Source organism: Molossus molossus, unplaced genomic scaffold (assembly GCF_014108415.1).
Source record: "Molossus molossus isolate mMolMol1 unplaced genomic scaffold, mMolMol1.p scaffold_m16_p_5, whole genome shotgun sequence".
NCBI lineage: Eukaryota > Metazoa > Chordata > Mammalia > Chiroptera > Molossidae > Molossus > Molossus molossus.
Genome location: NW_023425388.1, coordinates 93,130,246 through 93,146,574, shown reverse-complemented (window position 1 = coordinate 93,146,574; position 16,329 = coordinate 93,130,246). Strand labels below are relative to the sequence as shown.

At 38.3% G+C, this 16,329-nt stretch overlaps 1 protein-coding gene across 2 annotated transcripts; it reads left to right on the top strand.

Moving 5' to 3' along the window:
* The first annotated feature begins 3,343 nt into the window (after positions 1-3,343).
* CUNH3orf38 (chromosome unknown C3orf38 homolog) lies at positions 3,344-12,981 on the top strand. Of its 2 annotated transcripts, none has more exons than XM_036243846.1 (3): positions 3,344-3,845; positions 6,869-7,110; positions 10,024-12,981. In XM_036243846.1, the coding sequence occupies exons 1-3, from the start codon at positions 3,719-3,721 to the stop codon at positions 10,639-10,641; spliced, it is 987 nt and encodes a 328-aa protein (XP_036099739.1). In that variant the 5' UTR covers positions 3,344-3,718; the 3' UTR covers positions 10,642-12,981. The 2 variants fall into 2 exon arrangements, with proteins under 2 accessions (XP_036099739.1, XP_036099738.1); XM_036243845.1 differs by having other exon boundaries at positions 10,021-12,981.
* The last annotated feature ends 3,348 nt before the right edge of the window (positions 12,982-16,329 follow it).

Genomic DNA, 16,329 nt, shown 5'->3' with positions numbered 1-16,329 from the left:
AAAATTGCAGATCTAAAGCAACAAGGTTCTTCATATTTCCCTAGAAGGTCAACTATTTCTCCTTTTCAAAAACTTAGTTTCCAGGAAATTTAAAGAAGTCCCCTGTTATCAGGTACTTAACTACTTTTGGGTGAATGGATATTTTAATAGCATGATCTAATACCCCAAACCACTCTAATCTAGAAAACTTCTCTTTCCTCAAAAAGCATTCTGTAACTGAAACTGCCAGAACATGATTTAATGGAAAAAGAGGTATGGGGATCAGTTGTATTCAAGACAGTTTTTTGCTCCTGCAGCCTTAAGCAATTAAGTGCATCTCTAAACTCAGACTTCCACATACGTTAAAAAAGGAGAACTGTTCTTACAAGGCTATAACAATTACGTCTGTGAAGGGCCTGGAGCTGAGACCTTAACTGTTGAAATTTTATTAAAGTTCTCTTCATGTTATGGCTCCTGTACTGTCTTTGGCTCCAGCCAAAAAATAGCCATGCTATTTTATTTCATGCATATTTCACTACTTCTCCCTATACCTATAATTCACCTTTCTGCCCACTCCTCATTCTTTGCTTTTAATCTTGGGCATCAACACTTTCTCCAGAAAGCCTGATCTCTCTTGAAAACTTCATATTTCTCCATTGAAACCCACTTCTCCCAGTCTTCCTCCTCTCAGTAAATGGCAATTCTACTTGCACAAATCAAAACGTTGCAGTCATCCCAGACTGGTTATCATGTCCTTCACTCAACCTCAATCCATCTCTCACATGGACTACTGTAGTAATCTAATTGAGTTCTTTGCCTCTCCCCTTGCCCTTCTTCCCTCTATTCTTCAGACCAGCAGCCAAAAATGATTCTGTTTGAAACAAGTCAGATCATGCCATTCCTCAGTTTAAAATCCTCCAATGGCACCTTGGCTGGTGTAGCTCAGTTGGTTCGGGCGTCATCCTGTGCACCCGAAAGTCCTGGGTTGGATTCCAATCAGGGCATGTGGGGGTTTCAAGCTCAATCCCCAATGGGGGGCGCGCAAAAGGCAACCAATGGATGTTAAGCTTTGACATGTTTTTCTCTCCCTTCGTCTCTCCCTAAATACAGTTTTTTTAAATCTTTTTAAAAAATAAAAAGAAACAGCAAACAGCAAGGGAACGAACCACTGTGACTAGTCTGGAGTGAGGGTGACAGTTACTGGAAATGAAGACAGGTAAAAGATAAAAGCCAAAGTCTTTAATGACAGGCAATGCTCTAGATCTGCACTATCTAATACAGTAGCCATTAGCCACATATGACTATTAAAATATTAAAATTCAAATAAAATTTAAAGTTGAGTTCTTCAGTTACACTAGCCATATTACAAGAGCACAATAACCACATGTGGCTGATGGTTATTTTATTGGACAAAACATATACAACTTTTACATCATCTCGGAAAGCACTTTTGGACAGGTGGTTGTATTCAGTGGTTTTCAACTAAAGGTGGCTTTTTTTGTCCCCCAGGAAACATTGGGCAAAGTGGAGATATTTTTGGTATCCATACTTGAGGGGAGGACTGCTGCTGATATCTAGTGAGTAGAGGCTAGGGATGCTATTAAGCTTATTACAATGCGTAGGACAGTACCCACAGTAAAAAATTATCCTGCCCAAAATATCAATAGCACCAGGGTTGAGAAACTCTGCTCTAGATCAATCTTGACTACAACTCTAATTTCACTGCTAACTAACTGCCTCCTCCTTCCACAAACTACTCCAGGTTCCTGGCCCCCTTCCTACATGCCAAGTACTCCATTCCTTCCTCAGAACTTGTACTGTTGCCTCTTCAGACACTCTTCTGTAGTTCATGCTCTTGTTTTCTTCAGGTTTTTCCTTCAGTGTCACTTAGAGAAGCCTTTCTTGAAAGCCTGTATAAAATAGTAACATCCTCTCCATCACCCTCCTTTTGATATTTTTTCCTCCATACCATTTAATGACAGTATGTTTCTTGTATGTTTCTTGTCTGTTTCCTTCCACTAGAATGCAAGCTACAAAGAACAGTGCCTGGCAAGCAGTTAGATGCTCAATACATTTTTTGAATGAATAAAAAAGTTGGGCATGCTTTTCAAGTGGTTCCACACTAACATTATGAGCACTTACTTGTCATCTCTTGCTAAACTCCCAAAGGGTTCTCAAAGGAAGGTATCGTTTTTCTGAATCTTCAGTACCTAGTACAGTAGACAATCAGTAATGCTCAATGAAAAATGAATCAGTATCTGTACAGCAAAATATCCCAAATAACATCCACGGCCAAATTAGATTAACCATGCTTTGAATGCCTGTTTTAAAGACTATATTTACAGTACATTTTATGACTGGTATTTACCTGTAATTTGTAAAAAAAACATTAAATTTGCTCACAGGATCTGCAGATATGTATACATTTCAGCCATTATGGCAATAACTAATTAAACGTTAAGCACGGCTTAAACCTAGAAGGAGACAGAGGCAAGTGTTTTAAATCCAATTCCTAATCCGGATTTCGTCCAGCAGACTGCTTCTCACGAATGTGGATTGCTGTTTTAGTAACAGTAACAGCTGACAGCTGTTGAACTCTTTCTTCCCGCCAGGCACTGTTCTTCATTCTTGCTCCCCGCCCAACCCGCCTACAAGGTAGATATCTCTACTAGATCCACTTGGAGATAAGAAGCCGAGGGACAAAAACGGCTACTGAGCTAGCCCAAGGTCACTGTTAGGAAATGGGCGGTATAAATCCCTGCACTCCGGCTTCCAGCATCCCTAACCTTCATCTGCCACGGGCGACCACCCCTCTACGACCAAGCCTGCCAGGGCCTGAATGGAAGCAACGGAGGACCCAGTTTGAGAGGAAAGTCAGCTGGAAGGCTGGCAAGCTAGCTAGCAAAGGTGATTAATTAAACAACAACAACAACAACAAAAAACAGGCCAGCTGGTGTGGCTCGGTGGTTGAGCATCCACCCATGCACCAGGAGTACTGGTTCCATTACCGGTCAGGACACTTGCCCAGGTGTGGGCCCGATTCCCAGTGGGGGGCATGCAGGAGGCGGCCAATCTCTGTTCACTCTCACCGATGTTTCTATCTCTCTCCCTCTCCCTTTCTCTCTAAAACCAATAAAGAAAAACAAAAAAACTTAAACAAAATAAAAAAAAACTTTCCATAGTATGATGTTAAAACTGTATCACCTTAACACAGTACTATGTAATTTAAGAATACGAAACTAGAGGTACACTGAGCTCAGAAGTCGCTGCGAGGACTTCGCACCGCTCCAGGCGGCAGGCGGGCCGGGAGGAGGCGCCTCCATCGGCCCGCCCCGCAGCATCATGGGAGTTGGCCGTCCGCTGGGACCAGCGCCCGCGTTCCACACACCTGCGCAGCGCTCCCAGGCGCGGTCTTGGCGGAGCGACTCCCGAGGAGTTCGGGGCTTCGCTTTCCGCATCCAGATCCCTTGTGGAAGGTCGATGTTCTCGGTGTAAACGCGGCTCTTTTTGAAGTGAGATCCGTGGGACTCGGCTCCGTTCCGGCCAGCCCGGAACGACAAGTTGGCGCACTGCGTTTCCTGATTGACCTCTTTGGCGGTCACTTCCGCCTAAGGGTTTGGAATATCCCAGGCGAACAGCCGGAAGGCACTTCCGGTGCCTGTCGCCTAGGCGCCGGCCCCGGTGGGCCTAGAGGAGCGCACCATTGGCTTCGTCCTCTACCCCCTTCCTGGGGGTCGAGATGTCGGGGCTCAGCTACGCAGAGAGAGAGGGCTGTCGTAAGCTGCTCGGCCTGCTGGAGAACGAGGAGATCATGGCCCTATGCGACACCATCACCAACCGCCTGGTGCAGCCTGAAGACCGCCAAGGTAAGGGTGGACCCTCCCCCAGGGCGGCCGACCCTCCGCCGGCCGCAGCGGCCCGCAGGGAGGCCTCAGGGAGTGGAGGGCGTGCGAGGCCTCGCCCGCAGCCCGTCCCGCGGAACCCCCGGGCATCTCGGCGCCGCCGCAGCCCAGCGGCCTTGGAACCGCGATGCAGCCCCGGGCGGTTGTGGCACTGAAAACGGCGCTGCTTTTACCCACTGAACATTGTAGACAAATACTTGTTTCGAGGATTCAGAGTACGTGAATAGTCACTTTAAAAAATTACGGGAACCGGGGTGTTGTCCATCGTGTTTCGATCAGCTGAGTGTCAGCTGCTGGTCGGCATTTTCAGGCCTGGCAGAGGACGGCAGCCTTTGGTATCAGTCTCGTCGTTAAAACGACTGTAATAGAAGCAGGTGGTTTGAAGTCATGTCTTTCTCTTTTGGATCCAGATTTTTTTCCGAGATGACTTTGTGTAGAGAATATCACTTCCAGAACCAAATAAACATTTCGGTAGAATAGATTTCAAGGGTTATTAAACATTCAGCCTGATTGTAACAAGTCTGTATAAAAATGTGGGTACCCCTGGCCGGTTTGGCTCAGCCGTTGGAGTGTTGGTCTGTGGACCAGAGAGTCCCGGGTTTGGTTCCCGCTAGGGGCACGTACCAGTAAGTAAATGAATTGTAGTAGAATCCATTAAAAAGAAAGAAAGAAAGAAAGTGAGTAGCTTAAGCGTTTATTTCATTTTGTATATCACCTGGCCAGTTTTATTTTAAACTTGCTGGATTTTACTTTAAAATGTGAAAATTCCAGCCCCCTATTACAGTAAATGACTTATCTAGAAAAGATTCTGCTTTACATTTTTATCATTTAAGAAAATCTCTCATTTGAAACTTCAAACTATGAACATTAAAAGAAGAAACTCCTAAGAATTTACACTGAAAATGCTTTTAGACCTAATGTAGTTCTTCAGTATTTATATATTTTACATAATCACCTCTAAAGTCAAGATGAGTGAATTTAAAATTCTAATAGATCAAAATATTGGATTTAATTGGAGGACATAAAAACCAATAAGAAAAATGAAGTTCCCAGTACAAAAATGTTAAATGATTTGAGGAAACTTTTCTGAAAGAGGAAAAATAATCACTAAACATATGAAAAGGTAACCTTTTTAGAAAGCAGTGAAATGAAAACCAAGACATATGACCTTTGATTTCTTTTTTCTTCTGTGTATCAGATTGGCAAAAAACTAAATGTGTAAACTTCAGGCCTTGGTGATTATGTGAAACAGCTTTTAGAATTACGACTTTCAAAAACAAGTTTGACATTATCTCCTAAAATGGAAGATTTGCTTACTCAAAGGCACTAGACCAGAGTTGATTAAATTTGAATATGCCTATGAATCAGATTCTGGTTCAGTAGTTTTGGGATGGGCCCAAAACCTCCACATTTTTATTTATTTTTATTTTTATTTTTTTATCCTCACCTGAAGACATTTTTCCATTTTTTTTTGTTTGGATAGAGTGGAAGGGAAAGAGAGGAAGAGAGAGACAAACATCGATGTGAAAGGGACACATCGAGTGGCTGCCACCCGCACAACCCAACCAGGGCCAGGGACAAACTGCAACCAAGGTACATGCCCCTAGCGGGAACCAAACCCTGGTTTCTCGGAAAGCAGGCCAACGCTCTAACCACTGAGCAAACTGGCCAGGGTGAAAAATTCCACATTTTTAACAAGCTCCTAAATGATGCTCATCTGCTTCTCCCTCTGCACTGGGAAACATGCATGAAAGTAATAGTGTTTGTAATTTGACACATATGATAAAACCCTATAAACAGAAGATACATACCTTGTGATACAGTCGTATATTTAACTGTGGTACAACTGGAATTAATTAGAACTATGTATATTCACATAGATTAATCTCAGAAACAACTTGAAGGGAAAACCTGATTACAGAAGACTACTGATGGTTTGGATTTACAGAATGTTCAAAAATAGCAAATTATATTATTTAGGAATATGTAGTTATATTGTATTACTATGAAGAAAAACAAGGGAAACCCTGGCCGAGTAGCTCAGTTGGTTAGAATGTCATTGCCATATGCCAAGGTTGTAGGTTTGATCCCTGGTCAAGGCATATATATGGGTCAACCAACGAAAGCGTAAATAAGTGGAACAACAAATTAATCTTTCTCTCTCCCTCTGTCACTTCCTCTTCCCCTCTCTCCCTCTCCCTCTCTAAAATCAATAAATTTAAATTAAAAAAAAGAAAGAAGAGCAAGGGAATGATAAACAACACTTAGGATAATAGCTACCTGTGAGATAGGTGGGAAGAGAGAGGGAATGGCATTAAGTAGGGAGGGGTAAAATTACGGCATCAAAGATATTAGTAATTTCGTGTGTCTCAACCTGCATGATGTACATGGGAGTTCATTTCATTGGTATTCTGTGTACCTCACATCGATGTCTCGTGTTAAGAATACTCTTTGGTCTGTCGTTTAATATAATATTTTTAATTAAAAAAGTACAGTAAGAATTCTGTCAATTCTTAGAAGTATGATTATTGATATCTCATGTTCTCCAAGTTTCATTGTCTATAGAGTGAGGAGATTGAACTAAAAGTTTGTGCACATCTAAAATACTCTAATTTTACCCATTTTTAGGGATAGAAAAACATCGATGCAAGAAAGACATATCAATTTAGGTCCATTGGCTTACTAGAAATAAAATTGTTTTCTCTGGCTCAAATTTTCTTTTAATACACCGTTTTGAAAAAGAAATGCTAAAATTTTGCTATATTATGAGGAGTGAAATTTTGGGTGGGGAAATTGAAAGCATAAAGATTTTTTTTTTAACCCGAAACCTGACAACCCACTTCCTGTTTTTTAAAAATGATTACTGTCTCCTGCAGAATAAAAAATGATCCAACAAAAGTATAAATATTTAATAGAATTTCTGCCTACCGTGGACAAATGTATAAGTGACTCATGATTTTCTGTTAATCTTTACAACTTTCTTCCAGATGCCATTCGTGCAATATTAGTGTATAGTCAAAGTGCAGAAGAACTTCTGAAGCGAAAAAAAGTCCACCGAGATGTCATATTTAAGTACTTGGCATCTCAGGGGGTTATTATACCTCCAGCTACTGAAAAACACAATCTTATTCAGCATGCTAAAGATTACTGGACAAAGCAATTACATCTGAAATTGAAGGAAACACCAGAGCCAGTTAAGACCTCTGAGGACATTAGACTCTCTCAACAGGTAAAATTGATCTTATCCTTATAACCTGAACCATAATTCTGTTTTGAATTCGTTAGATAATCCTAGATCTGGGGTAACATGTTAATAATACTTTGTTTTTTATAATTTTAGCTTTACCTCATATCTTTTACATCATTAAGGAAGACCAGTAAAGCACCTAAGAGACAATTTTTCTGCCATTTAGTAATATATATAAAATATTCTGATTTGTGAGGGGAAAAAAGTTTTTATCCCCTTATCAATTGAGGACTATTGGATTTTTAAAGAGGGTGGATAGATTACAGGATCAATTTAATTTTAATTTAGCCTCTAGTTCTCTGTAAATTTTTTGTACTTCTTTATTGATTTTAGAGAGAGAGGAAGGAAGAACGAGAGAGAGATAGAAACATTGGTGCGAGAGAACATTGATTGACCTCTTCCTGCATGCCCCCTCTGGGGATCAGGCCCAAAGCCTGGCCATGTGCCCTGACAGAATCAAACCAGCAATCTTTTGGAACATGGGTCAATGGTCAATCACTGAGCCACACTAGCCGGGCTTCTTATTATCTTTAAAAATTAATTTTTCTTTATTGATTTTAGAGAGAGAGGAAGGGAGAAGGAGAGAGATAGAGACATCAATGAGAAAGAACATCCATTGGGTGCCCCCTGCATTTCCCCTACTGAAGTTTAGGCCCACCACCTGGGCAATGTGCCCTGACCGGGAATCGAACTGGTGACCTCTTGGTACATGGGTTCAAGCTCAACCACTGAGCCACACCAGCCAGGCTATTTTATTTTATTTTTTTGTTAATCCTCACCTGAGGATATTTTTCCATTGATTTCTAGATAGAGTGAAAGAGAAGGAGGGAGAGAGAGGGAGAAACATCAGCTCAAGTGAGACATATCATTTGCTTGCCTCCTGCACAACCTGCAACCCGAGTACGTGCCCTTGACTAGGGATTGAACCTGAGACCCTTCAATTCATGGGCCGATGCTCTAACCCAGCGGTTCTCAACCTATGGGTCACGACCCCTTTGGGGATCGAACGACCCTTTCATAGGGGTCGCCTAAGACATAACAGTAGCAAAATTACAGTTATGAAGTAGCAACAAAAATAATTTTATGGTTGTGGATCGCGACAACATGAGGAACTGTATTAAAGGGTCGCGGCATTAGGAACGTTGAACTGCTGAGCCAAGCTGGTTAGGGCAGTTTTTTCTCCTTTGAACGAATGCTATTGTAAGCCCTTTCTTGTTTTGAAGATAGTCTTCAGCATTAAATTGCAAAAATACCATGAAAGAAACTTAAATATTTTTACATTGGAGTTTTTTTAATCTACAAAAAATTTTGTTGTAATTTCCTGTGGCTGATGTTGGCCGTTCCCAGTCTTTATATCTTCACTGTACATTTTAGATATTGTGTGAATATTTAAATGTTGATTGAATGAGTCTCTAGGTCATTTGCAGATTTTTAAACTACATACCACATGTTTTGAATTAATAAGATTTTACAGTGAGAGATATTTTTAATTTTTTTCTTTATTGATTTTACCTTTTTTTTTTTTTTTTAATCCTCACCCGAGGACATTTTTGCATGTATCATCAGATAGAATGGGGGTGGGGAGGAGAGAGAGAAAAACATATATGAGAGAGAACATTGATTGGCTTCCTCCTCCTTACCCCTCTCTGGGGATTTGGTCCACAACCTGGGCATGTGCCTTGACTGGGAATCGAACCAGTGACCTCTTGGTGCATGCATCAACACTCAACCACTGAACGTCACTGGCTCGGCATAAAGTGAAAGATATTTATCTTTACATTAGGAAAAGATCTTATAAGGGCTTTCTTAATGTGCTAAAAAAAAAACCTTGACTTTGAAATCATAACAGATGTGATTTCAAATTAGGGTCTGCCATATACTAGATGTGAATTTGTACAAATAACTTGACCTTTCTGAGCTCTGTTTTCTTTATGTATAAAATGGGCATAAGGGCCCAGCTGGAGTGGCTCAGTGGTTGAGCGTCAACACATGCACCAAGAGGTCACCGGTTCGATTTCCCGGTCAGGCCCATGCCCAAGTTGTGGGCCAAATCCCCAGTTGGGGGAAGGCTGGAAGCAGCCAGTCGATGGTCTCTTTCATCAGTGTTTCTATCTCTCTCTCCATCTCCCTTCCTCTCTCTCTAAAGTCAATAAAGAAAAATTATTTCTAAAAATTAAAAATAATAAAATGGACATAGGAATAGTCATAAGGCTTGTGGAAATAAAAGAAAATAGCACTTAAGTGCTAAGCACAGTGCCCTTTATATTCACTAGCACATGCTCAGTAAATACAAGATTTCATATCATGTAAATGAGGTACTGTGCTCTGGTATAAATAAAAATGAATAAAAATCTAGCTTATCAGGCATATTTTTGCAATAACATTTTCTTTGGAGGAAAAAAAGAGAACGAATAGTGTAAAATTTGTCCTAACTATAGAAAAGAACCTAATTCAATATTAGAAGTATCTGTTTAAAGACAGTGATATTGTCAAATTCATTGTGGTATGATTTATGTGCCTCAGTTATTTATTTATAGTATACATTTTAAAGGCTTTGACATTTTTTTTCACACCTGTGAAACAACCACTGCCACAATAAGAGAAAATGCTTATACAGATCATTATTGACTGTTCATGATATTTTAAGAGGCTTTGTTAAACCTTAATTTTTTAGCTGGATTTCTAGACATTTTTTAAGTTGGGAAATTCTAAAATTATTTTTCCCCCTTTTTGCAGAAAGAATTTACTTTGCATGATGGGTTCAGTGAGTTTATATGTAATTTATTTCTTTTGTGCTATAATTAGTACTACATTAAAACCTAGCTCTGAAACAAGCTAAAAGGAAAAATAGATACAAGAATTAACCTTGGTATTATTTTCTATTTGTCTTAGCAGGAGAAAGAAGATAAAACTGAAAAAGTTGATTTTCGTCGATTAGGAGAAGAATTCTGTCACTGGTTCTTTGAACTTCTTAATTCTCAGAATCCTTTTCTTGGACCACCTCGAGATGAATGGGGGCCACAGCACTTCTGGCATGATGTTAAGCTTAGGTTTTATTACAAAACATCTGAACAGAATGTGATAGACTACCAAGGAGCAGAAATTGTGAGCCTTCGTCTGCTGTCACTTGTGAAAGAAGAACATCTTTTTCTCAGTCCCAACCTTGATTCCCACGGATTGAAATGTGCTTCTTCTCCCCATGGACTGGTTATGGTTGGAGTTGCTGGGACTGTCCACCGAGGAACTACTTGTTTGGGCATTTTTGAACAAATTTTTGGACTCATCCGCTGCCCTTTTGTGGAGAATACTTGGAAAATCAAATTTATCAACCTGAAAATTATTGGGGAGGCTTCCCTTGCCCCTGGAACATTAATGAAACCAGCTATTACATTTGAACCAAGTGATCTGGAGGCCTTTTATAATGTAATCACTTTCTGTGGTACCAATGAAGTACTACATAATGTAAGGCAGGTGAATAGTGGAACTGGAGACCAAACTTTACGCAGGAAATGAGGCATTGTTGAACAAAAGAGAACTGAGTTTCAGTAATCCTCCAAAGCATTGAGCACTGTGTCAGTCTATACAGATACTCTTCCAGATAGTACACTGACATATTTTAGCTGAAATATCTTTTTTGACTACAGACTAACACATGTGAATACCTGCCTCTTTCTACCTGAGCGCAGCAAATGTTCTGAGGGCTTAGTGCAGTTTATCAAATAAATCCCACTTTAGATGTTACAAACACTGTGCCTTAGAAACCAGATAATATTTTCACTGTATTCTGCTAATGTGGGTACTTTTCATGTGGAAAGGGAGTGATGGTGTTCAGGGCTTCTTCCCCTTTTCAAGTTTCTTTTAACAATTTGGATAATTTTACAAACACATCTCATGGATAGTATTTTTAAAATATGCAATTTTTTAAGAAGTGCATATTTTAGAGATGTTTTATATAAAATCAAAATTCTTTAGAAGACTTCAGTGACATTCATATGCAAAGGGTTTAGTAATTTAGCAGATGTAGAAAAATTTTCTTTGCATTTTTAAAATTTGAGGAACATATTTCAAAGTTACCTACTGTAGTCCAGTTAAATATCCTACAACCTGTAGTATTTTCTGAAATATTTTGGGCAATAAGTGCTGTTCTCAAAACAGACATCATCTAAGGCTTTAACAGTTTTATGGAGCATTTATTGTAACACCTACAAAAGAAACATGCTGTTGGAATTTTTGAAAAGGTGTGCCCTGTTCCTTGTAATTGAATTACTGTTTTTCCTCTTACTTGATCTATAAAAAACTATAATGTAAGGAATATACTCCCTCATCATAATTTGTTTTATTAGGTTTGAGTTATGAGGTTAAAGTTGACAAATTAATTACATAGTTGGTTTAAAATTTAAATTTCTCATCACCCAACAGCTATTTACTGATCCTGGATTTTGTAATTCATTTCCAAAATGCCATTTGGAAAAAATTTTAACTGGGAAATACTGCGATTATGTATTGTACATGCTGTCTTTTTGCCTTTAACTCTGCTCATGATCATCAGGGTAACTGAAAAGAATTTTGCGGGCAAGAGGAAAACACTCTTTTTTTTAATGCCATGCCTCTTATGGGGAGTACAAATTGATATGTCCTAAAATAAAAACTTAATAAAGGAGGGAATTCTCTTTTGTCTTCTATTAGAATAGTGTATTGTTTAGATTTAAAGCTAAATTTTCTTTTTCTCTAAGCCAGAAATATCATTGTAACACATAATTGCATCTGCAATTTGTAAGTTACTGAATCAAGTGCAAAATAAAATAATCCATTGGTAGGTAGGCCCTTTGCAGAAGGATTCAATATTAACCTTTTATGTGGTCAGAAAAACAGAAAACATTTGATTGAAATTTTAAATCGATATATGGTTCTAGCTAAGTCATATAGATCTTATTAATACACGATATAGGATATTTTGACAGACCACTTTTATTTATAGAGTTGGAAGGAAAATATTTAGAATTATATCAGAGTGCACTGAATCCTATTAGCTTTATTTTTCTACTTTGAGCCTTTCCAATAGTCTTTCAGTAAAAAGTATTAATATTAAAATTGTGATTTTGCAATGAGTTATAATGTACCTCAAAATATTAAGCCAGAATTGCTTGCGTTCGAATAACTGTCCTAGAATTTGGTACCTCCTAATCTCTGTTTCCAGTACTGCCAAATTTAATTTCCCTTTTTAGTGAGTCATTTGGTGAGGATTCTTTAATTAGCATTTTCCAGACACCCTAAATCTTAAATATGGTATTTCATTTGAATTAATGAATTAAGGATTAAAAAAATCCCTGTGTCCCCCAGCCATCTGTGTTACTTGTCCCATCTGATGTTTTCTTAACAAAAAATTAATAAATAGAAAAGCCAGTTTCCTGGAATCATTTAGTTGCATAAATTTGCATTAATCTTTTTCATCTCCCATCTTTTACTATACTGATGTTTAGTATAAACAAGTATCTTAAACGGTTACATGTAAGTTACTTTTGCCTTCTTAGTAGATGGTAAATTCCTAGAACTGGTGATTCTTAATTATTTTCACAATCTTCCCCTGTGATTGCACAGGGTAAACTAAATTTTGGGTGATTGATATGCTTGCTACTTTCCCTTGCATATTGTGTTTATTATTTACTCCTGTGGACAGCTAAATGCAGTAGATACCATTGTACTTTTTTTTAACCAAAAAACAAGTAACTTCTCAGTTTTTGGAGCTAATGGTAGAGCCTAGTTTTAAACTCGGGTATTAGAACCTCAGAACCTTGTTGTTAGCTACTATATATATATTGCCTCTTATATGTAGTAAGTTTTTAATGAACCCTTTTTGACTGGTTATGTTCAATATGAAGGTTGTCATTTGCTGGCACCTATTGCCAAAGCATAGATGCTTTTACTTTGTATTGCTTATTTAAATACAGAGTAGGAGTGTCAATGCATATATTGCATTGATTATAATTATTGACTGTAATTATACCACTTAAGTTGCTCATTTAGTTATTTTAAACCTCTGGGACAATAGTTACATATGGAAAAGAATAAAAGTAATGGGTAATATAAAATAATATTAAAATATACATAACAGTATAAATTTCTTCAGCTCACTCTCACAACACATTCTCTGGTCCTCTTCCTTCCCTGCTAGTGATACTGTTGTGCTTTCAGCCTCAGTTAGTCTTTGTTTCATGCATTCCATTTCTTGCTGTGTCTGGATGTAGAATATCTACAGTATTATTTTCTATTTCAGCTGCTATAATTAGACTCTCTATACATAAACCAAGACTTATTTTAATATAGTTTTTGCTTTAACACGTGTTACATGTCTGTGACATTAAAATTCCCTTAAAGTACAGCTTTCATCGTATCTTTCATGCTTCGGGCTTTCAGTAGTGCTGCATTACCTTCAAAATAAAGACGTGATTTAATAATCTGGTTTTCATCACCATCTGGGTTTGATTCCACTCATTTTCACACATTGTATGATCCAACATCTACTGTGTAGTCTTTGTATTATCCTGTACAATTTTGTTGGTGCAGCAGTCAAATATATTGTAGAAAGAGATGAATTATGATTGAAATGGAGTTTAACAACTGGAAATGTCAATAAGTCTAGCATTTTTTCTCTAGGAATTTTGTGTACATGGTCTGTTTAGAATAATCGTTCCCCAGATATTTGCATGGCTGCTTTATTTTCACTTTGAGAATTGGGCTTAAATGTTTCCTCCTCTCAGACCAAGTGGACCCACTTGTTACTTTTATCAGAGCACCTTGTTTGTTTCAGTTTCAGCACTTAGATACTCCTAATTTACTGATTTAGTAATCTCCCCGTTGGATTTTAAACTAAGAGCAGGGACTGTAACTGTTTCATTGTTTCCATTGCTTTGCATAGACTTGGTATTCAATATTTATTAAAGATAAAAATAAGGGGACAAACGCTCCTGTTTATTCAGAGCCTTTTATATTCCTAGTCCTATGCCTATCTGCTACAGACAATGCCTAGCACATATTTTAGATGCTCAATGAATGTTTGTTTAATGAATAAAGCCAAAGTTATTTTCCTGAATATACCAATGTACATGAATTCTAATACAATCAATGTTAAAGTTTTATGCTGTTGTAAGAGATGAAGAAACCGAACCCCCCTCCCCCCCCATTAAGTAATGTGCTGAAGTTTACATAGTTATGTGGCGATGTTTTCCCTGGGCTTTTTGTTTTATTTTTCAACTACAAAGATATTTCTAGTGTGACTACTGCAGCTACCTTAATTTGAAAGGATTTATACTCTAATCCTCTATTTCTTCACACATAATGAACCAATTAGATGAGATGAGTTTTAAAGTCTGATTTTGAGGTTACATGGTTTTGTGATTATATGTCTTCTCAGCAATTTAAGAATTTTACTTTTAAAGGACACTTGTAGCCCTGGCCAGTTTGGCTCAGCGGTTAGAGCATTGGCCTGCGGACCAGAGAGTCCCAGGTTCGGTTCCTGCTAAGGGCATGTACCTCAGTTGCGGTTTGTCCCTGGCCCCGGTTGGAGTGTGAGAGGCAACCAGTTGATGTGTCTCTCTCACATCTATGTTTCTCTCTCTCTCTCTCTCTCTCTCTCTCTCTCTCTCTCTCTCTCTTCCTCCCTCTCTCCCTCCCACTCTATCTGAAGATAAATGCAAAAATGTCCTCAGATGAGGATAAAAAAAATAAAGAATAAAAATAGAGGAGATTTATAGTTCACTGTTGAGGAAATTTTTTATTATTTTGCTTCCTCATCATACTCTTTGAAAAACACTTCTCATTCTTTGTTTTTTTCTAACATAAACATTTTAAGTGTATGTGTGTAGTGTGTATTTCTATTTATAGGAGGAAAAAAACAAAAGGATGAAAATATTACACATCAAAGGGAAAAAAAGTATGAATCCATTAAAATATTTTTCTATTTTCTTTTTTTTTTTTTTTTTTTTTTTTTTTATCCTCACTCGAGGACATTTTTCCATTTTTTGTTCAGATAGAGCGGGAGGGAGAGAGAGGAAGAGAGAGAGAGAGAAACATCGATGTGAAGGGACACATCGAGTGGCTGCTACCCGCACGACCAACCAGGGCCGGGGACAAACTGCAACCGAGGTACATGCCCTTAGCGGGAACCGAACCCGGGTCTCTCTATACCGCAGGCCGACGCTCCAACCGCTGAGCCAAACTGGCCAGGGCTATTTTTCTATTTTCTAATCACTAGAAATCCTGACGTTGTTTGAAACTATCATCCTGTAAAACTTTTTTGCTTTGTTGCATATGTTCAAAACATATTGCCATGTTTTAGTCAAGAAAAGAGCAAAGTGTTTGACAGAAGGTCAAATTATAGACTGCCAGTAATCTTTAGTAAAAATAAAGATGTTACTAAAATCAAATATACATGATTTCTTCAAAGAGAATAGGAGCTAGCAGATATTTAAGAGTGACACCAGAGACAAGTGGGAGATTTGGACAGGGTTCTTTGTAGGAAGGATGGCATGGGATGGGTCTTGCTCATAGGCCATTGAGATAATTCTAGGAATTTTACACAAACACTTATTTAGCAGATGAGGTTTGGCTGTGCTGACTCACTGGAGTACCACAGCTTTACAGCAGAATCGGTGCAGAGGGCACAAGCAAGACAGCAAAAGGCTTGCTATGCATGTCAGGGGCTTTACCACTGGAACTAGCAGAACAGGCACAAAATCCTTAGGACACACTTTACAGACTCCTAGGAGTTAAGAGAAATTGCAGAGTGAGCCATAAGTTTAATTCTAAAAGCAACCTTAAACTACAAGAGTTTAGGACTAAGAAAAAAGTTTGTTTTAAATAATGTATCAGTGTTTCCTTTTAAACGTTCTTTCAATTTGGTAAACATTTATGGAGCACCATAAAATACCAGGTATTTTAACAGATGATATTTGGTACATAAAGTAGCTTTCTTGTAGTTTCTTAAACTTTTCTCACTTTGCTTAACTTATATAAAGCAATGCTTACTGTTTAATAAAGAGTTTATTTTATTAGAAAGTGCTTCTCTGTGCTCTCTCATTGATGCCCCTGTTATTACTTCAACCATTGCCATCATTTGGTCTTTAATCTAAATTGTAGGTAAATCCTAATGCTGCCAAAACAATGGTGCTCTTTGGTAAACAGTTTGGCAGTTTCAGAGAGGGA